This window comes from Bos indicus x Bos taurus, chromosome 11, assembly GCF_003369695.1.
Source record: "Bos indicus x Bos taurus breed Angus x Brahman F1 hybrid chromosome 11, Bos_hybrid_MaternalHap_v2.0, whole genome shotgun sequence".
Taxonomy (NCBI): Eukaryota; Metazoa; Chordata; class Mammalia; order Artiodactyla; family Bovidae; genus Bos; species Bos indicus x Bos taurus.
Window position 1 is genome coordinate 60,964,472 of NC_040086.1, and position 25,069 is coordinate 60,989,540.

At 36.6% G+C, this 25,069-nt stretch overlaps 1 protein-coding gene across 8 annotated transcripts in view; it reads left to right on the plus strand.

Annotated features, from left to right (window-relative positions):
* The window catches only part of EHBP1 (EH domain binding protein 1), a 355,442-nt gene that overhangs the window by 119,705 nt on the left and 210,668 nt on the right, over window positions 1-25,069 (plus strand). For all 8 annotated transcript variants that reach the window (XM_027555607.1, XM_027555611.1, XM_027555610.1 and 5 more), the window contains exon 6: window positions 24,442-24,623. In XM_027555607.1, coding sequence (XP_027411408.1) covers window positions 24,442-24,623 — 182 coding nt within the window. The remainder of the gene's footprint in view (window positions 1-24,441; window positions 24,624-25,069) is intronic.

The window sequence follows — 25,069 nt, forward strand, 5'->3', positions numbered from 1 at the left end:
TGTAACACTATATCAATATTTACCCTTTAAAGAATGTCAGTATCAGAAAGTTTTTTTTTATGGTGTGAGGATGGTGATTTTTAGCTTCGTGCTATACAAACATCAAGGACAGTTTCCTAAGATTTTTCTGGTTAAGAAATTTTAAAGATCATTGGATTGTGTTTTATATTTAACAGTTGTCCAAAGCTGCTATAAATCGTTATCACTAGGAAAAGAATCTAGATGTAGTTGTTGTGAAATGACCTAACCCAAGTTGATCATGTATAAATCTTAGGGGTTTTCTCTTTTGTTTGTTATTGGAGATAGCGGTGGCCGCTGAAAGTTTGAAGGTGTTTTTTTTTACAATCTTACTATCAGATTATAAAGAAATGAGAACATTCTCCCAAAACCAGATTTTTAAAACATTCATTCATGAACACAAAACAATTGATAGCAACCTGTTCTGTAAGGCCCAGGAAGGAAGCTTTGAGCTCTCTTCGTTTCAGGTTTCCAACCATCACTTTGGATGAAGGGTTCAGTAAAACTAAATGACCAGCATTTACAAAGGAAAAGTCATTTACCCTTCTGGTCAGCACCAGGCACCCAGAAATGCTCCCAAACCCGTGGCTAGATACAAGACTGGAGTCAACTCCGGGCACCATCTCTAAAAGTAAAAGCTATATGTCTTGCTGGATTTTTGTACTCTGTTTTATAGTGGTGAATATATTTCATCTAATTAACGGTTCTAAGGTATTTTAGTAATGAAACTCACTTTTTAAAAAAATTTGATTTGTTTATTGGCTGTGCTGGGTCTTCGTTGCTGCCTGCTTTTTCTTTAGTTGTGGTGCACGGGCTTCTCATTGCGTGGCTTCTCTTGTTGCTGAGCACGGGCTCCAGGGCATGCCAGTTTCAGTAGTTGTGATGGGAGGGCTCAGTAGTTGCAGTTCCTGGGCTCTAGAGTGCAGGATCAGCAGTTGTGGCACACGGGCTTAGCTTTGGGGGCACATGGGATCAGTAGTTGTGGCTCATAGGCTTACTTTTCCCCGGCATGTGGGATTTTACCGGACTAGGGATTGAACCGTGTTGCCTGCACTGGCGGATGGATTCCTTACCGGCGGATGGATTCTTTACCGCTAAATCACCCAGGAAGCCTTGAAACCCATTTTTAGCATTCATGTTGTTAGCCAACAGCCTATTCATTTTACTTATAAACCCCGTTTTTTATATTCACTGTGGTGTTAGCGATATCTCAAGTGTTGATCACATTATGAATGAAGTGCTTACAATTTCCGTATCTATGTGATAATTGCTCCCTCCACCAGATTGTCAGCTAGGACAGTTGATTTGTCCATGAGGTTGAAGTTTAAATAGATGACACATTCATATGTATCACACCATTTAAAAAGTATTTTTTGAAAATACAATTGACCCTTGAAAAACTTGGGGGTTAATTTGCTTATAACTTATGGTTGGCACTTGTTTATCTCCAGTTCCTCTGAATCTAAGGATTCAACCAGTAGTAGTACTGTCCATGCATTGGAGAAGGAAATGGCAACCCACTCCAGTGTTCTTGCCTGGAGAATCCCAGGGACGGGGGAGCCTGGTGGGCTGCTGTCTGTGAGGTCATGCAGAGTCGGACACGACTGAAGCGACTTAGCAGTACTGTCCATGTAGTACTGTTAGTTAGTTAGTTAGTTCAGTCACTCAGTCGTGTCCAACTCTTTGCGACCCCATGAATCGCAGCACGCCGGGCCTCCCTGTCCATCACCAGCTCGTGGAGTTCACTCAGACTCAATATTCATCGAGTTGGTGATGCCATCCAGCCATCTCATCCTCTGTCATCCCCTTCTCCTCCTGCCCCCAATCCCTCCCAGCATCAGAGTCTTCCAGTGAGTCAACTCTTCGCATGAGGTGGCCAGAGTACTGGAGTTTCAGCTTTAGCATCATCATTCCTTCCAAAGAACACCCAGGACTGATCTTCTTTAGAATGGACTGGTTGGACCTCCTTGCAGTCCAAGGGACTCTCAAGAGTCTTCTCCAACACCACAGTTCAAAAGCATCAATTCTTCGGCTCAGCTTTCGTCACAGTCCAGCTCTCACATCCATACATGACCACTGGAAAAACCATAGCCTTGACTAGACGGACCTTTGTTGGCAAAGTAATGTCTCTGCTTTTGAATATGCTGTCTAGGTTGGTCATAACTTTCCTTCCAAGGAGTAAGCGTCTTTTCATTTCATGGCTGGAATCACCATCTGCAGTGATTTTGGAGCCCCCCAAAATAAAGTCTGACACTGTTTCTACTGTTTCCCCATCTATTTCCCATGAAGTGATGGGACCAGATGCCATGATGTTAGTTTTCTGAATGTTGAGCTTTAAGCCAACTTTTTCACTCTGCTCTTTCACTTTCATCAAGAGGCTTTTTAGTTCCTCTTCACTTTCTTCCATAAGGGTGGTGTCATCTGCATATCCTAGGTTATTGATATTTCTCCCGGCAAGACAGGACTGAGTGACTTAATGCACAAACATAATAAATTAAAAACTAGGTCTCAAATCTCTAATGAAGAAAACAGAAAACTGCTGAAGTTTGAACCCATGTTGTTCAAAGCTAACTGTACATTTGATCACTTTAATTGAAAATACTTGCCATCAGTTTACTTATTCACTGATGCTGTTTTCTTCATTAGATATTTGAGACCTGGCTTTTAATTTTTTTCATACAACACATTTATTGTGTGGTAGTCACTCAGTCCTGTCCAACCCTTTGCGATCCCATGGACTGTAGCCCACTAGGCTCCTCTGTCCATGGAATTCTCCAGACAAAAACACTGGAGTGGGTTGCCATTCTCTTCTCCAGGGGATCTTCCCGACCCAGGGATTGAACCTGGGTCTCCTGCATTGCAGGCAGATTCTTTACCATCTGAGCCACCAGGGAAGCCCAGTTATGTTTCCATGTTTCTTACTAAGTAATATGATTTACTTAAACTAAATTTTTTTTTATCATTTGTAGCCCTTCATATTTAATAGAGTTTATATATTTGAAGTTGACAAGTAGATTAGTTTTATATTTAACAATTAATAAGCACCTTCTATGTGCTGGGAGTAGTAATAATCTCCAGTATAATTCTTATGCTGTAGTGTGTATTAGAATCTTTTGGGAGCTTGTTAAATCTTCTCAAGTGAGATCCAGGACTCTGCATTTTAACAAATCTCCCAGGTGCAGCTGCTGAAGGTGGTCTGAGGCCATACTCTGAGGAACGCAGCCCAAGAGATAACTCATTAACGAGACTAAACACCTTCCTTGAAGAAGCTCACAATCTGGTGGAGATAAACAAGAAAACATTCCCATTAATTGGTACCATATGGGGCCAGTTGCCAGTAATTCTGGCTGAAGAACTAGGGAGGCTTCTCAGATTATTTAATTCCTTAATTCAGTAGGTCTCAATGTAGTAGTTGGTGGAGTGTGGGGCATTTTTGCCCCCTAGGGAGCATTTGGGACTGTCTAGAGACGCTCTTGATTTTCATGCTTTGCCTTTGGAGAGGCGGAATGTGCTTCTAGCATCTAGTGGGTAGAGGCTAGGGATGCTGCTAAACACCCTACAGTGCATAGGAACCCTTCCCTGTCCCCCTCAAAAGAGCCCAAAGAATTATTTGGTCCAAAATGCCAGTAATTTTACAGTTGAGAAACCCTGCTTTAGCTTAATCATTCTTTCCTTTGTCTCCTCTGTTGCTCTGCTCTCCCCATACACATAAAGCTTTTAGAAATTATAAAAGTATTAAATAGAATAAATAATATTAAGTGTGAATAGATCATTAGGAAATGTATAAAGTAAAAAATGTTCTCTCATAATAATTGTTCTGGACACTTTTTTCATGAAATTATATAAGCATATATATATTTTGAGGTTGTTAGGTTTCTGTTTTATTCTTAAATGGGATCATACTTTACATATTGTTTTATGACTTTTATCACTTACAATATGCAGTTTCTGCACAATTTTCCATAGTCCAGATGGAGAGTTTAACCATTCTTCTGCTAATGGATGTTAAGGTAGTTTCTAGTATACTTGATGGTGTTATAAATAGCATTGCATTGAGAATTTATGCACATATACATGATGGATTCCCAGAAACAGAATTGTGCAAAAAGGACATTTAATTTCTTAGTTTTATTCCTAAAGGAATATCCTCGTAATAAGCTGTAGCTATTTATTTATATTTCTACTAACAGTATTTGAAATGTTTTCCATTTGTCCCTCAACAACCCTGGATATTACTAGACATTAATTTTGTCACTCTAATGGGTGAAAATATCATCTCGTTATCACTCTAATTTGTGTTTCCCTGATAACTAGTGAAGTTTAGAATCTTGTTATATGTTTATTGGCCACTTATATTTTTCCATGAATTGCCCTATGGTCATTTCGATTGAAATGATAGTATTTTCAAACTCATTTGAAGATCTTTATGTATTCTATGCATTGTTTTTTATATATCTTGCAGGTATTTTCTCCCTACTTGTCACTTTTTTTGTCACTGCAAAAGGTGTCTTTCGCCACATAGTAAGATTTTAGTATTTATATGTTCAGTTATCTTTTGTGCAGTGCAGTGTAGTGATTAAGTGTACAAACTGCAGAGCCAGGTCACCTGTTTTCATATTTCAGCTCTTCTACTTACTAGCTCTGTAACCTTGGGCAAGTTATTTAATCTTTTTGTGCCTTGGTTTCTATCTTTAAAATGAAGTAGTTACATTATTTACCTCCGGATTGTTGTGAGGGACAAATGAGATCTTACAGTAAAGCACTTAGAAAATGCCTAATACAACATAAATATCTGTAAGAGGTAATTTCTGTTGTTATTTCTGTTAGTGTTGTGTTTTATTTTTGGAAAGTCTTCTGTGCCTCAATATTATAAAGCTATGTCACCACACAAGAAATGATCAGCATATACCATTGGCAGAACATTATCAGAGTATGAGGGGCACTTAGGGGAGAGATGGTTGATTTTTCTTCATATAGAATCAGAGACAATATCCCAAAGAACTTTGCCATGTAAAAGAGTTTTACCTTTATCCTGGAAGCAGAGAAAAACTTTGACAAATTATAGGCAATTTATATAAAATTATATGAAATTACAGGCAAATTATAGGCAATTTATATTAAATTATATGAAATAGTCATATGAAGATTCTCATACTTCTCAAACCATTGTAGAAGTAGAAAGAATGGTATGGGTACTATTTGAGAGGAGGAAAAATTAGGTTCTTAACTCAGTGCAAAAGGAATTCCAAGTGGATTAGAAAGTTAAATGAAGACTATAAATCAAAACTAAAAGGAATAAAAATGAAGATTTATTAAATCAATGGAGAAAGAAGAACTTTCTAAGATTCTGAGCAGCGGGGGAAAATCACAGAAGAAAATGTACATAGATTTGTCTACATAAAAATAAAAACTAATATATATTTTAAAAATCATATTAAGACTCATTGTTGGCTAAGATCTACCAGCTGATGGAAATATAATTTCTAGAGAATAAATGGCAGCCATATAATGTTTTTAAAATGTGCATGCCTTTGATTCAGTTATTCAATCAATAGAAATTTATCTTAGTGAAATAAGTATGAATGTAAAGAATTAACTTAGAATTTTCACCTGGTTATTGCTTATAATATGAAAAATTGGAAACAATCACAGTGTCCAAAAATAGGAGATTAAATTATAATGTCCATACAGTGGACATTTCTGGCCATTGTAAATAGCATCATGGCAAAATATTTATTAATATGGAAGTATATTCATCATGTTTTAATGAAAAGAATAATTTATAAAAATATGTAATACGATCCAATTTTTCTATAAATACAACTAAACTAGGAAAACAAATAACAGTATAAAAATGCTTAGTTCTGTTCCTAGGATTATATATAATTTTCACATGCTTTTTTTTTTTTACTTTTCTGTGTTTTATTTTTTACAGTGAACCTGCATTATTTGTGTACTAGGGAAAATATAAGGTTTATAAATCATGAGATTAAAAGACAAAGCAGGAAAATATTAAATGTGTTAGCAACAAAAGTGGCAACAAATGGCTAACATGTTCAATATTTAAAGAGCTCCAGAAATACTTTTTAAGGGTATGATTAGTTTTACAAAAGAGAAAATATAGATTGCTAATAAGCAAATATATTCAAGGTCATGAATCATCAAAGAAATGCAAATTAAATCAGTAAGATACAAATTTTCTCTTAACATTTTAGCAAAAATTTAGAAATAAGTAATAGTGCAGTTGTGGTTGTGGTGAATGAGACTAGCAGTGTTACACTTGGTACTTGGCTTGGTTTCTTTGCAAAGCATTCAGATTGTTATTGTTTAGTCACTAAGTCGGGTCCAGCCAACTCTTTTGCTACCCCGTGGGACTGTAGCCCACCGGCATCCTCTGTCCATGGAATTCTCCAGGCAAGAATACTAAAGTGAGTTGCCATTTCCTTCTCCAGGGGATCATTCTGACCCAAGGATTGAACCCACGACTCCTGCATTGGCAGGTGGATTCTTTACCACTGAGCCACCTGGGAAGCCCAAAGCATTCAAATACACTTTACTCAAAAATTCCATTTCTACATATCAGTCCTATGAAACAGTCAGAAATGCCAGAAGTACTTTGGGCATAAAAATGTTTATTGCAGTATCATTTCTAAGTGACAAATATGAAGTGACATATGGTAGTAGGGTACAGTTATGTAAATTTGTGTGTAACCATAGTTCAGAATGTATGTACAACTTTTAAAATTTTGGTTTACAGATTTATAATGTTAACTTTAAGAAACAAAAGCTTTTACAGACAGTATTATCTCAACAATTTAAAAAAAGACTAGAGAAAATATTTCAAAATATGAGCAGTGGTTTCAGATAGTTGGTAAAGTTTTCAGTGATTCTTTTTTTTACTTCTGTGTTTATAATTTTCTGTGACAAATATTCTCATAAAATTTTTTTCTCAGGTATTAAAAAAAAGGTATAGCATTAAAAAAAGTAGTCCAGGAACTTCCCTGGTAGTCCAGTAGCTACGACTCCACACTCCCAATGCAGAAGTCGTAGGTTTGATCCCTGGTCAGATAACTAGATCCTGCATGCCGAAATAAAGATGAAAGATCCCCTTGCAGCAGCTGACACCTGGCATGGTCAAATAAATAAATAAATATAATTTTTAAAGTGGTTACTCTCAAAGATATTTGACTTAAATACTTTAACTTGTATTTTTATGTATATCTAGAATTTCCGTCTATTTGAGGAGGTTGAAGTTTTTTATTTGGATATTTTTAGAGGGGTTTTAGATTTTATTCAAAAATCAATAATTTTTATAAATGTTTTTAAGTACATATTTAAACTGATTTTTAATGTTGATTCTGTCAATTTACATTTGTGCTACCAAACTCTCTTCCATCCAGCCATCTAAGTTGGTTATTTTAGCTGACATGGTTTCTAATTAAGTCTTTGTGGTTGAGCGAGCTCCTTATGGCATGTCTGCTTTAGCATTTAATTGCTCCATGGACTCCAAATTAAATTCTGTAGTATCCCATTTTGGTCTGCTGAGGAAGCAAAGATCTTTTCAGCATAGCCCAAGAAAATACAGTGCTGTGACAGCTCAAAGGACGTAGCATCACAATTTTGAAAAAGTTAGAACAGTTTGACTTCTAGATTGACTTTTTATCATTTTAAAATGAAGTTTAAAGTGTTATCACAGAGTTAAATGGAGAATGTGAGACATTAATAGGCTCTCAACAGTATTTGTAGAATAAAGCCAAATAGTTGATATTGTACCAAATAATTTTGATTTAGAAAGAATGAAGTCTTAGGAGTTTTTAGGTTGAATTTTAATAAAAAGTATCAGGAAACAAGTGTGATAACTCTGTTAGAGATGATATAAAGTGTTTTTGCACTGGGGTGACAGATTAAGAAACTTCGAAAGTCTCATCTAGTTCCACATTATCTCATTTGACAGTTTTGGTTTTTGAATTAGTAGAGAAACTGGCTGTTTACACCAATACTTGGGTGTGTTAGTTCTTTAATCAGAAGTAATTCAGATAGTCATAAGACAGAGGGCAAGATCTAATAACTGAGACTTTTAAGCGTTAGTCTGATCACACATCTTTAGAATGCTGTTTTGAATTCTAGCTACCTGTCACTTAATTGCTTGGTATGCTGATTCAGTAGTACAGAATCAGAACAGAATTTAGAGTTCTGATGGACAAGAATGAACAGATTCGGGCATTAGACTATGAGATTCCAGAAAGGTATGTGCTACAAGCATTGATTTACCATTTGGTACTTACTGCTTGCTTAAGATGATGCTGAGACATAGCATCTAAGCAGGCCAAATGAGAGTGACATGATTTCATTGATGATCACAGGTTCACATATAGAGAATTCCAATAAAATAAATTCTTAAACAATCCTAATAAGTCATTACAAATCACTCAGCTGAAGAGTTTAGATCAGTGTGAAACAAGTGAATCTAGTTTTCATGGTTATTTTTCTTAATCAAAACATTCAGTTCTATTCTTATAAAATTTAAATGAATTCTGCTTCTGGCAATGTAACAGACTAGATTGCATGAATAACACCCCTTTGGGAAAACAGCTATAAAGTCAGGTAAAATATGACCGAATGATCTTTATAAATACATTCTTGAAATGACACAGATAGACAGAACCCAGAAGTCTTTTTTTTTTTTAAGTTGAAAGCAGGGCGTCTACAAGATAAGCATTCATCGTAGTTTTCTCACTGAAGATTTCTACTAAACCCATAATTTACCACTTTTACCACTGCATGAAGGTGCAGAAAAAGTCTGGCTTCTCCCATTCCCCCAAGATGGAACATCTTCCTCTTGTTGCACGAAATTGACACCCCAGAACTGTGCCATCAGTGTATGGATGAAGAAGAGATTAACTCACTGCACAGAAGATGAAAAGGAAAGTTGCCTTTTGTATCCTTATCATTAGTGAGTAGAAGGAATATCATCCTTGAAATTTTTAGCAAGGATTTAGCCCTCAAATGAGTTTCACTTAACTACCGTCTTGATGTTATAGTGAAATTATTAATTTGATTAAAATGTTATCCCTTAAGTATTAGTTTTTAAAATATTCTTTGTGACAAAAATAAATATGCATAAAGCAGTTGTTCTGCACTGCAAAGGACAGAGTTAATTCAAGAAAAAGCACTTGTGTGACTGAGTTGTAAGCTAAACTAAACACATTTTTATCCTGGAACATCACTTTTACTTAAAAAAACAACTAAGAGATAAACTTGTTATTCACACTTGGATATTTATTTGGTGAACATTTTCTTGAAATTGAACACAGTGAGCCTGATACTTAAATGTTAAGTGACTGAAATTATTTGTTGCCAATGATAAAATTCAAGCTTTCAAGTGAAAATTCTAATTGCGAAAAACTTATACTCACCATGTTAAATCTGATAGTTTCCAATGCTTAAAGATACATGATGTAAAAGGTAGCAATAAAAGCAAATGTAGTTATTTTGGTATTGTATGATGAAATGCTTCAACATGTATAGTATCTCCATAATTTAGAGAATTAGCATTTTCCAAATGATGTTACAGAATCTTGCATGAGTAAAAAAATTATCCAACATACATGTTAGAGCCTTGGATTTTAATTTAACAGAGTTTGAAAAGTTTATTGTTGTGGTTTCAGATTCCATATTACTGTTAAACTTTCAGAAACTACCACTGTGGAGTTTTGTGGAGTTTTGATATAGTATCAAAGAAGACCTCAGGTTATTTGCAAATGTCATTAAAATACCCCTCCTTTCCAACTACATATCTGTATAAGGCTGGATTTTTTAAAATATACTTTAACCAGAACAACATATCACACAGATTGAATATGTAGATACGAGAATCTAGATATCTGGTAACTGTACACTAGAGAGATTTTGGGAAGATCCCCCAGAGGAGGATGGCAATCCACTCTGGTATTCTTGCCTGGAGAATCCTATGGACAGAGGAGCCTGGCAGGCTATAGTCCATAGGGTCACATAGAGTCAGACATGACTGAAGTGACTTAGCACAGAGAGATTTTAGAGACATTTACACATTAAGACATTTGTTAACATGTAAAACAGTGACAGTCTTTTCATTAAATCATTTTGTATAGAGAGTATACAGAAAGCAACAGACCCATGTGAAATCACTAAGGAATTCTACCAAACAGTTAAGGGAGAAATTACACCAATTCTCTACAGTGTCTTTCAGAGGGTAGACACAGAGAGAATACTTCTTAACTCATTCTGTGAGGCTAACATTACTCTATGACCAAACCAAACAAGGACATGACTAAGAATCTACATACTAATTGCTCTTTTGAACATAGACACAAAAATATTAAGCACAATATTAACAAATTGAACCCAAGTATAAAAAGAATTATATACCACCATCAAATAGGTTTTATATCAGGTATACAGATCTGATTCAGCATCTGAAATCAGTTGATGTAATTCACCACACCAACAGATTAAAAAATCATATGAGTATATCAATAGATGCAGAAAAAGCATTTGATAGAATCCATCAGTCATTAAGGGCTTTCCTTGTAGCTCAGTTGGTAAATAATCTGCCTGCAGTGCAGGAGACCCGGGTTTGATCCCTGGGTTGGGAAGATCCCCTGGAGAAGGAAATGGCAACCCACTCTGGTATCCTTGCCTGGAAAATCTCATGGACAGAGGAGCCTGGTGGGCTGCAGTCCATAGGGTCGCAAAGAGTTTGCAACGACTGAGCAACTAACACTTATCAGCCTTTAATGATAAAAACTCTCAGCTAGCTAGGAATAGAGGGGACCTTCCTAAACTAAATAAAGAATATCTACAAAAACCCTATAGCTAATGTCATACTTGATGGCGAGAAACTCAAAGCTTTCCCACTAAGATCCAGAGTACAAAGCAAAGATGTCTCTTTTCACTGCTTCTTTCCAGCATCATAATGGAAATCCTTGTTGATGCAATAAGAGAGGACAAGGAAATTAAAAGTATACAGATTGGGAAGGAAGATATAAAACTTTGTTCACAGAATACGTGATGATCTATGTAGAAAATCTGAAAGAATCAACAAAAAAATCTTCTAGAACTAATAAGTTGTTATAGCAGGGTTGTGGGATACAAGGATTATATATAAAAGTAATTTATTTCCTCTATACTAACAGTGAACAAAGGGAATTTGAAACTAAAAACATAATTCCATTTATATTAGCGTCCCCCAAATGAAACTCTTAGCAACAAATCTAACAAAATATGTACACGACCTATATGAGGAACAGTACAAAAAAACAAAATCAAATAACTAAAGTTGAGAAATACTCCATGTTCATGAATAGAAAGACTCAATATTGTCAAGATGTCACTTCTTTTCAACTTGATCTATAGATTCAAGGCAATCCCAGTGAAAATATCAGCAAGTTATATTATGGATATCAACAAACTGATTATAAATTATATAGAGAGGCAAAGACCAACATAGTAGTAAAAAAGAACAAAGTTGGAGTACCAACACTACCTGAATTCAAGGCTTACTACAAAGCTATAGTAATCAAGACAGTGTGATATTGATAACAGATTAGACAAATAATCATTGGAACAGAATAGAGAGCCCAGAAAGAGGCCCTCATACATGTAGTCAACTGGTCTGTGACAAAGGAGCGACACATAGAACAAAGATAATCCTTTCAGCAGATGGTGCTGGAGCAACTGGATATCCTCTTCCAATATATGGATCTAGACAGAAACTTTACACCCTCTATAAAAATTAACTCAAAGTGGATCATAGACTTAAATGTAAAATGCAAAACAATAAAACTCCGAGATGATTACACAGGAGAAAACCTAGATGACCTTGGGTAGGATGATATCTTTTTAGATATGACACCAAAGGTATAATTCATGAAAGAAATAATGGATAAACTGGACTTCATCGAAATTGAAAGCTCTTGTTTTGCTAAAGACAGCGTCAACAGAATGAGAAGACAAATCACAAACAAAATATCTGCAAAAGACACCTGATAAAGTGCTGTTATCCAAATATATAAAGAACAGTAAGAAAATAAGCAAACTCAATTCAAAAAATGGGGCAAAAGAGACATCTCCCCAAAGAAGATATTTTTGTTGTTGTTGTTCTTCTTCTTCTTCACTTACTAAGTCATGTCCAACTCTTTGTGACCCCATGGACTGCAACATACCAGTCTCCTCTATCCTCCACTGTCTCTTGGAGTTTGCTTAATTGCATGTCCATTGAGTCCATGATGCTATCTAACCATCTCATGCTCTGCCACTCCCTTCTCCTTTTGCTTTCAATCTTTTCCAGTATCAGGATCTTTTCCAGTGAGTCAACTCTTCATGGCAGGTGGCCAAAGTATTGGAGCTTCAGCTTCAGCATCAGTCTTTCCAGAGAATATTCAGGGTTAATTTCTTTTAAGATTGACTAGTTTGATATCCTGGCAATACAAGGGACTCTCAAGAGTCTTCTGCAGCACCACAGTTCGAAAGCATCAATTCTTTGGCACTCAGCCTTTTTTATGGTCCAGCTCTCACATCCATACATAACACATACAGATAGCAAATAGGCATATGAAAAAAATGCTCCACATCATGTTATTAGGGAAATGCAAATTAAAGCAATGAGATACTACCACACACCTATTAGAATGGCCAAAATCTGTCACACTAACAGTGTGGAGAGCATGTGGAGCAACGGGGACTCTCATGCATTGCTGGTGGGAATGCAAAATGATACAGCCACCTTGGTGCAGTTTGGCACTTTCTTACAAAATGAAGCATACTCTTACCATATGATCCAGCAATCACACTCCTTGGTATTTACCCAAACGAAATGAAAACCGTTGTCCACACAAAAACCTGCACATGGATGTTTATAGCAACTTTATTCATAATTGCCAAAACTTGAAGCAACCAAGATGTTCTTCAGTAGATGAATGGATAAACTGTGGTACATATCGACAATAGAATATTATTCAGCGTTAAAAAGAAAAGCCATGGAGGAGCCTTAAATGCATATTACTAAATGAAAGAAGCCAATTTGAAAAGGCTACATACGGTATGATAGCAACTAATTGATGTTCTGGAAAAGGCAAAACTATGGAGACAGTGAAAAGATTGTTGGTTGCCAGGGGTGGGGAGTGGAGGAGATGAATAAGCAGAACACAGATGATGATTAGGGCTGTGAAATACCCTGTATATCATAGTGTAGCTATAGGATTCATTATAAATTTGTCCAGATTGATAGAATGTACAGCCCACAAGTGAACCCTAAAGTAAAGTATGGATTTTGGGTGATTATGATATGTCAATGGAGGTTCATCTGTGGTAAACAATTACCATTCTGGTGGGTAATGTTGATAATGGGGTAGGCTATGCATGTGTAGGAGCAGGAAATATATGGAAAATCTCTTTACCTCCCTCTCAGTTTTGTTGCACACCTAAAATTGCTCACAAAAAAATTAAGTCTTAAAAAAAGAAACTATATTTATTCTTCATAAAAATCTGTTAACATGTTTATTAATTATGTTTGAATGAATGAAATATTTTTAAAATTTCTGATATTTAATTTTTAATAGGGAAAGTATTGACAGGTATAACCCACACAAACAAAAGCTCTTTGTAGTTCTCAATTAAAGCATGTAAAAGGGTCTTGAGATAAAAACACTTGAGAACCATTCATCTAAGCTCTCCAGTAAAAGACAGAGATTATCAGACTAGATTCAAAAATTTTCTGGATATATGCTATTTATAACAGACAATTCTAAAATAAAAGAAAGTTGTGTTTGAAGGGGGAAAGGGAGCCTGTCACGAAGTCTGTGAACAGCTTCTCGATTTTTTCACTTCTTTATTTCTTGATTTGTGTCCTTTAGGAAATGTTCCATGACCTCATATTTGAAATTTCTACTCCTCTGCTTGGTCCTTATCACATAAGGAAATACAGTGATCTGGTGAAATAGGTGACTTTGCTTAAAAATGATCCTGTTGTGAAAGTGGACAGCAGTGTATGCATATCAGTTAAATACTTTTAAAGGCCCATGAACAATTACAAAAATTGATCATGAGTCAGGCCATAGTGCATGTCTTAGTAAATTTTGGAAATTAACATTATAAAGACTGTATTCTGTGACCCTACATCAGTTAGACAGTAGTCCTTACATAAAGATAAGTGGAAAGACTCCATATAGAAGAAAAAAGTTTATAAACATCTTGAGAATCAAAAAACTTGTAATGAAAGATTAGAAAATATTTACAAAATAACAAAAATAATTCATACTAAAATGTGAGACATATTTAAAGCAATGCTTAGAGAAATACATAGTCTTAAATGCTTACATTAGGAAAGAAGAAATGCTCAGGATTCAGAAGTTAGAACAATATACCCATGGAAAACAGGAGGAAAGAAATAATAAAGATTAGCAGAAACTGCTGAAATAGAAATATACATTCACTCCAAAGGATCAAGAAAGCTAAATGATTTGGAAAGCCTGTTGAGAGACATAACTTATAGCAAGCTTTATCTAGGAATAAAAGAGTGTGAGAAGGCACAATTAGTACTGTGAATAAAGAAATGTACAAAACTATAAATTCTGCTGAGATTAAAATAGTAAAAAGATATTTTAAATAGTTTTATGACACTAAATATGAAGTATAGGGTGAAATGTGTAAATTCTAAGCAGAGGTGGAATACTTAACTAAACTGATTTAGGAAGACATTGTATACTTGAATACTTCTGTAATCATTAAAGAAATTGTTATCAGTAATTAGAAACCCTCCCTGAAAGGAAACAGGCTCACATAATTTTAGATTTTTAAAAAATGTTTTCCAGGAATGTGGAGTTCCTTTAATTTTAGAAAATCTACTAAGTTACTACATTATTCTGCCATAAATTCAAGGTTTGAGAAATCTTAAATTATTCCAAAAGATAAAGCTTTGGTAATTAAGGCAATATTATCTTGTTGTGAGGTTAGAACAGTTGGCTAGTGGCACAGAATTATTAATTATTGACCTGTATATGCAAACCAGATTTTTGGTAGAATGGGCATTGTAGGTAGGGGAAAGGAGATAGATATATATGGACTATTTAATAAACAGTACCATGATACTTATTTATCAATGATTTTTTAAAAAGTGAAGTTGAATTCCTATCTGAAACTTACACAAAAATTAATTCCATGTGGCAATGGCTCTTAAATATGAAAGCAGAAGTATAAAAGTTTTAGATGAGTGGTAAGAAAACTTTATAACCTCAGGGTTGGGAAGATTTTCTCAAACAAAATGCAAACCCACAAACCATAAAGGAAAAGGCTGACTTTGAAATTGGATTCATTTTAAAGATTCCACAGAGAGTGAAAATACAAGCTAAAAACTGAAAGAAGATGTTTGTAGCACATATAACTGATTGTGCTCAGCATGGATTCAGTACCAGAATGCATATGTAATTAGTTAGTAACCAAAAGATAAACAGCATGGTAAGAAAAAGTATAAAAGATTTCACGGAAGAGGAAACGTGTGGCTAGTAAACTATGAAAGGATAATCGATGCATTAGTAATCAGGGAAATGCAATTAAGACTATAATGAGGTAATATTTAATCATCTCAGATTGGTGAAAATGAAATGAGGTAATATTTAATTATCTCAGATTGGTGAAAATGAAAAAGAAAGAAAATTCCAAGTGTTGGTGAATGTGGAGCAATGGAAACACTTAGGCACTGTAAATTAATAAAGCCACTTTGGATTACAATTTGATATTTTCTGGTAAAGTTGAACATGAACATATCCCGTGACTCATTCTAGAAATATGTCCTAGGTGAATTCTTGTGCATGTGCATGAGGATACAGACATAATATTTTTTATTGAAGTATAGTTGCTTTACAATATTATGTTAGTTTCTGCTGTACAGCAGTGTGAATCAGCCATATGTATACATACATCCCCTCCCTCTTAAGCCTCCCTCCCATCCGCCCCCATCTTGTCGCTCTGGGTCCTCACAATACACCAATTTGAGCTCCTTATGATATACAGCTTCCTGCCAGCTATCTGTTTTACACATAGTAGTATATATATGGTGGTTTAGTCACTAAGTTGTGTCTGACTCTTGTGACCCCATGGACTCTTGTGATCACATGGAGCCTGCCAGGCTCCTCTGTCAATGGGATTCTCCAGGCAGGAATACTGGAGTGGGTTGCCATTTCCTTCTTGAGTGTATATATAGACATAATAATATTGATAGCTTTGTTTTTAATTCCAGATAACTAAATAAACCTCAAGCAATCATGTTCACCAACAGTAAAATAGATGGGTAAACTGTAGGATATTCATGTAATAAAATATTAGGAACAGTGAAATTTAATGAATTACAGTTTTACACATCAACATGTTCATGGGGTTCATGGAGTTCTGTGTGGATCACAATAAACTGGAAAATTCTGAAAGAGATGGGAATACCAGACCACCTTACCTGCCTCTTGAGAAATCTGTATGCAGGTCAGGAAGCAACAGTTAGAACTGGACATGGAACAGATTGGTTCCAAATAGGGAAAGGCTGTATATTGTCAGCTGCTTATTTAACTTATATGCAGAGTACATCATGAGAAACGCTGGGCTGGATGAAGCACAAGCTGGAATCAAGATTGCCGGGAGAAATATCAATAACTTCAGATATGCAGATGATACCACCCTTATGGCAGAAAGTGAAGAAGAACTAAAGAGCCTCTTGATGAAAGTGAAAGAGGAGTGTGAAAAAGTTGGCTTAAAGCTCAACATTCAGAAAACTAAGATCATGGCATCCGGTCCCATCACTTCATGGGAAATAGATGGCGAAACAGTGGAAACAGTGGCTGACTTTTTTGGGGGGGCTCCAAAATCAGTGCAGATGGTGACTGCAGCCATGAAATTGAAAGATGCTTACTCTTTGGAAGCAAAGTTATGACCAACCTAGACAACATATTAAAAAGAGACATTACTTTATCCACAAAGGTCTGTCTAGTCAAGACTATGGTTTTTCCAGTAGTCACGCATGGATGTGAGAGTTGGAATATAAAGAAAGCTGAGCGCAGAAGAATTGATGCTTTTGAACTGTGATGTTGGAGAAGACTCTTGAGAGTCCCTTGGACTGCAAGGATATCCAACTAGTCCATCCTAAAGGAGATCAGTCCTGGGTGTTCATTGGAAGGACTGATGTTGGAGCTGAAACTCCAATACTTTGGCCACCTGTTGTGAAGAGTTGGCTCATTGGAAAAGACCCTGATGCTGGGAAAGATTGAGGGCAGGAGGAGAAGGGGACAGAGGATGAGATGGTTGGATGGCATCACCAACTCAATGGACATGAGTTTGGGTAAACTCCAGGAGTTGTTGATGGACAGGGAAGCCATCTCTGGTATGCTGCAGTTCATGGGGTCGCAAAGAGTGGGACATGATTGAGCAACTGAACTGAACTGACATCAACATGGATAAATATCAAGAACTTAATGAGACTTGCTTGGTAGTACAATGGATAAGAATCCACCTGCCATGAAGTGATGAGACCAGATGCCATGATCTTAGTTGTTTAAAAGCTGAGATTTGAGCTACTTTTTCACTCTCCTCTTTCACTCTCATCAAAAGGCTCTTTAGATCCTCTTCACTTTCTGCCATGAGAGTGGTATCATCTGTATATCTGAGGTTGTTGATATTTCTCCTGGCAATCTTGATTCCAGGATGCATATGTAGATAGTATTCTTTTTTTGGAGAGGGAGGGAAGGAATAACTCAAAATTCAGAGTCTAATCACCTTTGGATGAGGGAATGGGAGGGAGACAGTTTTGCATGGGAAATGAGGATTTTAAGGTACTGATATTGTTTGTTAAACAGGATGGTGGGTACAGGGTGTTCATTTTATTATTTGTTAAGTAGTACTTGTATGTCTTGTACTTTAGTGTGTGTGATCTGTTTCAAAAAAATTTTTTAAAACCCCTCAAATGTTGTCGTTAGTTTAATTTTCAGTGTGTTGTAAAAAAAAAAAAAAAAACTGATAATAAGGTATAATACTTGACAGAATTTTTAGAACATTTTTTGTAATCTCTGAAAAAATCATAAAATCTAAGTAAGATCCTTCTCTCCTTACATGGGAGAAAGTTAAATTTCTAGGTAGAGAAAATCAATCAAATATAATAGAAGAGGCATTAATTATGTTTATTTTGAGGTTCATAATGAGCTATTTAGTAAGAAGACCCTAACTTGGATCATTTGGACAAAAGATTTGTCCAACTTCTTACATTTAACTATGTGTCCTGCTATCAGTATGTTATATGTATTGTTAGTTTTAGGAGGGCAGAGTGGTAAGATTTGCTATCTTTTTCTTTTTTTATTTTGGTAAAATCTACCTTGTTTAAAAAATATGTGTAAAGAAGTCTTGAGTCTTTTTTTTTTTTTAAATGATTTTATTTATGGTTGTGCACGGTCTTCATGCTGCGTGGGCTTTTCTCTAGGTGTGGCTCCTCTTGTTGCGGAGCATGGGCTCTGGTGCCCACAGACCTCAGTTCTGCGGCTCCCGGGCTCGAGAGCCCTGGCCCAGTGGCTGTGATGCATGGGCTCAGCTGCTCTGCCACGTGTGGTCTTCCCAGACCAGGGGTGGAACTCACGTCCCCTGCTTTGGCAGGGGGGCAATTCTTTACCACTGAGCTGCCAGAAAAGCCCTCAGGCATATTTTAGACTAGTTTTCCACGCTCCTATCTGGTGAGAGAGGCCTGGGAGCCAGGAGTCCTCAGCCACAGTGCTGGCTCTGCCATCAAAAGCTCTGGGGCCTCTAGCGAGTGCCTGCCCCTCCCTCAGTCGTGTCTGACTCTTTGCCCACCAGGTTCCTCTGTCCATGGGATTTCCCAGGCAAGATTACTGGAGTGGGTTGCCATTTCCTTCTCCAAGAAGTCTTGAGTCTTGTGAGACTATATTTATTCACTTTATAATCAGTTCATTCCTAATTAGAAAAGTTATTATAAATCTTTTCCCTCTTATGCTGTACAGGGAAAACATTTATTCACTTGTTGCTTGTTTTGTTAGGACTTGAATAGCAGTGAGAGTACACTGAGGTATTCATTCCAGGTCTGGTAAGAATGTCGTTGGGGGGGAATCTTTGCATGGATTTTAGTAAAGTAACTACATTATATTTTTAAGCAAACATTAAGTTATGCTTCATTTATGTTCCTCATTTTCCTAATAGAGCATGGCTGTGCACAGCCCTTAGCACACGGCCATTACCTCACACCTGTTACCAGGCAGTGATCACTGCAGGACCATTAGTGGTCCTGCTCAGCCATTGATTGGTGCTGCAATGGGCCCCTCTCCCAAGTGACCAACTGTCAGTGAGCGACTAGTGTTAGTGTTTCTGCTCAGTCATTGGTTGGTGCTTCAATGGGCCCCTCCTCCAAGTGATCAGCTGTCAATGAGTGACTGTTAGTGGTCCTACTTAGCCATTGGTCAGTGCTGCATGCAATGGGCCCCTCCCCCAAGCAAGCAGCTGTCAATGAATTACCATTAATGAGGCATTCAGCCAATGGTCAGCAGAGTAGTGGTCATCATGTAGAGAGTGAAGAAAGAGGCAGATCCTGGTTTTCTACCCAGGGGCCTCTAGCTTACCTGGCCTCAGGTCAGTGGGTGAGCTGGAGGGCCCAGGAAGTAGGCCAGGGGCTGTTCTGCTGGGCTCCAGAGCCCTCATCAAGACCACCCACTGGCCAGGCCCAGGCCTTGAAACAGTGGTGAACCTCTCCTCCATCCCTGCCTCTGTGACCAAATGGCAGTGGCAGTCTGCATAGGATGCAGTCTGTGGGACCTGGCTCCCTCCCCACCGCCTTTTGGGTGGCCTAAGGAGCCTGAGGGCCAGTTGGGCCCTGGGCCTCTGGCTCCCTCAGCAATGACAGCTGGATAGGGTCTGGGGACCTGACCTTGAGGGAGCCACCAACTGAGATCTGCCTCATCAGTCAGGATCCAGACCTCAGAGGGTGAAAGTTGTGTCTTGGGAACTTGCCCTTTCTTGTCAGAACAGAGAATAACGTTTGTTTGGTGGAGGTTTATAGGAATATCGTTACCTGACCATGAGCTGACCTCAAGAGCAAAGGATCTGACACCAAAAAGTGTGCAACAATTTAACCATGCCCCTCCCTTACCTTTCCTATAAAAGGGTTTTGCTGAAAGCTTTCGGGGAGTTTAGGGTTTTTAAGGCATGAGCCACACATATCCTTACATAGCCCTCTGTAAACCTTTCTCTGTTCCAAACTCTGGTGTTCTGGTATTGCTTGGCTTCACTGTGCATCAGGCACATGAACTTGCATTTTGGTAACAATTTCAAGATTGGTGAATCTAGATAGACTACTTATAATATTAATATTAATATAATAAGCCAGGTAAACTAGTCCATGAATATTAATAATAAAACTCTACTAAATATTTTCATATGTTATTGCAAGAATTTATTTAGCACATCTAGGATGAAAATTATTGATAAGGTATTCATCTGTTCAACTTTACAAGGTAATGTCAAATTGCTTTCCAAAATGGCTATATCAATTGAAGCTCTGTCCTGTAGTGTTAAGAGAATTTACATTGTCCCTCATCCTTATTAACACTTGGTATTGTCCAGCTTTTGAAAATACTCACCAATCTGAGAGTGTGGGAAACTGAAGCTCAGATACATGAAGAAATATACCAAAGATTAGCCAGAGAATAAATGCTGGTCATGTTCTAATCCAGGTTTGTCTGATTACAACTACAATAATGTGCGTTTCAAAGAAATGGAAATATATAGGCTAAGTCATTTTTATGACAGAATAGTTATGAAAAATGAGATTAAAATTTCCTTTAGTAATTTCCTTAGGGGAAGTATTTCTGAAAGTATGATTTTTAGATTAACTGGATCAGAATCTCTTGATAGAAGAGATGGGCTTATGAGAGGGTCAAGATGGGAATTGGGAGGGGAGGTACTTATTCTTTTTAGAAATGCCACAGATTCCTGAGCCATCTCTAGTTTATCATCTCTTGGGGTGGGATCCAGGTATTTAAATTATCTAAAGCTGGCCTAGTTTTATTTTATTTTTTTGATGAACACTAAATAAGAACTTATGCTTTATGGATGTTGAAATAATTCCCAAAATGCTGCCAGATTCACATATAAATAGCTTAGGCTGAGAGTCAGAAACTTAGCTGAATGTTTATATATAAACAATCCCTTCTTACTGACTTCAGTCATCTAACCTCTTTTCTCTAAGGGTTCCTTTTACTACTTTTTTTTTCCTTTATTTTTCTCCTCTTGTCCAGCCTTCATCTGAAATGAAATAGCATTAGGACTTTGACAGTAATAATAGTGCTGCTGCTGCTGCTGCTGCTAAGTAATTATCTCTAAAGTCTCTCTGTCAGGCTGACCCCTAGTCCTTTAAGGAAGGACTATAGGATACAAAAGACATATAGCAATGCAATCAGTTATTTTATTCTTCTCTATAAAACTGATGATAACAATGATACTATTCTTGGATAGTGGATATAGATATAGACCTAATGGTTATAAAAAGTGAAGATTCATGGAGCTGGAGTTAGAGCCATGAAAGATCCTTATGTTTTTCTAATTATTGTTCTGGTAAAAAATGTCTTTTCTATGACAGCTAATTTTAAAGAGGAAAACAGTGACTGAGCTGGGTAAAGAATTACTAAAAACATCACTTAGGCCCCATTTCCTATCAAGGATACAGGCTTTAAGTGAGATCCTATGTTAATATTAGAAATGGATACTGTAGACTCAAAAGAGTTCTGTTCTGCTTGCCTGCCCAGACCTTACCTTGCTCAGCAATAATGAAATCAATAGAATGTTAATCATCAAAACTCTAGATTTTGCAGGAATCATCCTTAAACTAGGCTTTCAAAATTATGTACATTTCCAAGTTATCTTAATTTTTATAGTTTGATTATTTGGTTATAAAATTAAATAATTACTTTTAAGGGATCAATGCATATTTTGTGAAATAGATTTAACAAATATGAAAACAATATGTAGCAATTTGTATGTAATGCTTTCAAAACAGAGGCTTTAAATCCTATATTTTATGTAGTAGTTGTTAGCTATTCTAAAGGTACAATGAGAGATTATTGTTCATATCAGTGTAATAAATTGATACTCTCAGATCATAGTTTTTCATTTTGCACATTGTCACAACCTTGGACCTTAATCTTATTCTTTGATTGACAGTAGCAACCAGGGAAAGAACATTTGTATTGTTTGGGACAGTCACATCTGTTCAACTTGATTCAGTTGAAGTATTTGCATATTCTTAAGTGTTTCTTCTGAGAGGTCTGAAATCCTTCTCAAGTGCTTGATGCATTTTTAAAATTCATTCATAAGGCATCTACATGCACTAATAGTTCTGTGTAATATTGCTGTGCATAATCTGACAGATAAGACCACTTTTTAAAACAAGGTATTCTTTAGGGATGCTACATTACATTTTCACTTGTTCTGCTGGCAAATGTCAAATTTTTTAAAAAGGCCATTTTAATGTTTTGATTAAATTAGTATATCTTTATTTTAGGCAAGTTTGTCAATCATAGGGCAAATAAAGATTTATTGAATAATAATTCAGAGGTTAATGATAGTTTCTCCTGCCTTGGTTGGACAATTGAGTAATTTTGTAGAAAACCATTATAGAACTTGAATGGATTTTTGTTTGGTCTCCTTATTTTACAGGGAAAATTACCAAGCCTCAAGTTTACTGACTTACTCAAAGTCACACAGCTTAGAAATTAGGTCTTATTTTAGGTCTGAACTCTCAGAATAGTTAAAGCCCAAGGATTGCTGGTATATGATTTCTGGTTTACATTATTTATTAATTACTCTGTGTCTAAGATTTCTCCTTACCATTAGAACACATAGTCAAAGATTATGTCTTATTCATTTTTATATCTCTCCAGAATTAACACCATGTCTTAAACATAGTTAATGCCCAGTCATTATATTGTTGTTCTATTTTCATTATTTTCCTAGGTTATTATGCTATAAAGAATAATTTTGAAATGAGATAGTTTATTAATGTTAAGCATCTTTAATAGCAAATAGGTTTCATTTTGTGTTCCAATTTTAGTAAATTGACAGTAGCTGTGTGGAGGAGTTGAGATCTGCCGGGGTCATTGAGCAGTGTCCACCACAGACATACAATCAGAGAAACCAGCTCTTTCTAATTTGATTTATGTCATCTTAGGGAAGAGAGAACTTTAGACTGGAGTAAGCAGAAAAGATCCTGGGAACAATTAAGTCTCAAAGTACAGGACAGATATACAATTCAGAGACTAGAAAAAAACGAGGTAGAAATGCCACTGAGGCTGGGGTTCTTTAAGAAATTTGAAGGTTCAAAAGGAAGAAATATCATTAGGTTCCCTGGTGGCTCAGATGGTAAAGCGTCTGCCTGCAGTGCGGGAGACCTGGGTTCGATCCCTGGGTTGGGAAGATCCCCTGGAGAAGGAAATGGCAACCCACTCCAGTACTCTTGCCTGGAAAATTCCATGGGCTGAGGAGCCTGGTGGGTTACAGTCCATGGGGTCGCAAAGAGTTGGACACGACTGAGCGATAGAAGAAGACATTAAATATAATCAAAGGAGGGAATTGAGTATTAATGCTTTTGATACCTACCTAGCTTTGTGCTAGAACCTTTTTTTAAGGAAATCTTGTGTGCGTGCTCAGTTGGTTAAGTCGCGTCTGACTCTGTGCGACCCTGTGGACTGTAGCTTGCCAGGCTCCTCTGTCCATGAGATTTTCCAGGGAAGAATACTGGAGTGGGTTGCCATGCCCTCCTCCAGGGGATCTTCACCACCCAGGGATCAAACCTGCAGTGTCTCCCGTGTCTTCTGCATCTCGGGCAGATTCTTTACCACAGAGCCACCTGGAAAGCCTGGAAACCTTAGGTTACATTAAATATAATTAAAGGAAGGAAAACAGTTGTTGAGTATTAATGCTTTGATACCTAGCTTTGAGCTAGATCCTCTTTTTACAAGAGACCTAGACACTTTCCTGTACTAGTTTGCATTCCTTGCTTTTCCTTTTCTGAGATATTTAAGGTTGTTCTAGTCTTCCCTTATTTCTCTGAGCCGGCTATCTCCAATTTTTCTCTGCCTTACACACACATGTACACCCATGGCTTATTCATGTTGATATATGGCACACACCACCAAAATATTGTAAAGTAATTAGCCTCCAATTAAAATAAATTAATTTTTTTAAAAGATATGAAAGTTGTGATATAACCTTATTACAGTTTTATTTCAGTATTATAGGAATTCATTGGAGAAGGAAGTCTCAACAGCTTTTTAATCAAATTATTAAAATAACATTCGAAGATATTTGGCTATAAAGTAAATAACTCCAAATTATGCAATGAATTTTATCTTCCAGGAATCCCCTTCTGGTCGAAGAAAAGCTCTTGCCACCACCAGCATCAACATGAAACAGTATGCAAGCCCAATGCCAACGCAGACTGATGTCAAATTAAAATTCAAGCCATTGTCTAAAAAAGTTGTATCTGCCACTCTTCAGTTTTCATTATCTTGCATTTTCCTTCGGGAAGGAAAAGCCACGTAAGTTTCTTCTGTCAGATAAGCTGCTTCAAACTATGTTTGTTTGTTTGTTGTTTAAGAAAACATTGTAGGTAAATAGCTTTTTTCTCAGTAAACTGGCAACAGTTGAGAACACCCTACCACATACCAATCATTCTTGCCATTCTTTGTTTCTGAAGCTGAATTAGATGTACTTCTTGTTATTTATAGTCTCTTTTGACGCTAGAGAATGAACAGTAATATAAAAATGACTTTAGCAATTTTAAAAAATTTAACATGTGTATTATAGGTTATCATAGGTTTTATATTTCAGTGTCTTCAGTGTAAGTAGTTGTACTCTGAAGTACACAGTTCATTTTGTAGAGATGTGTGGTGTGGCTGAGGCATGAGGGGAACCCAAAATGAAAAGTTTAGATAAGAAGAATGAAAGAACTAAAGGAACTTTTGCCAATTCAGGTTCTTTGGCT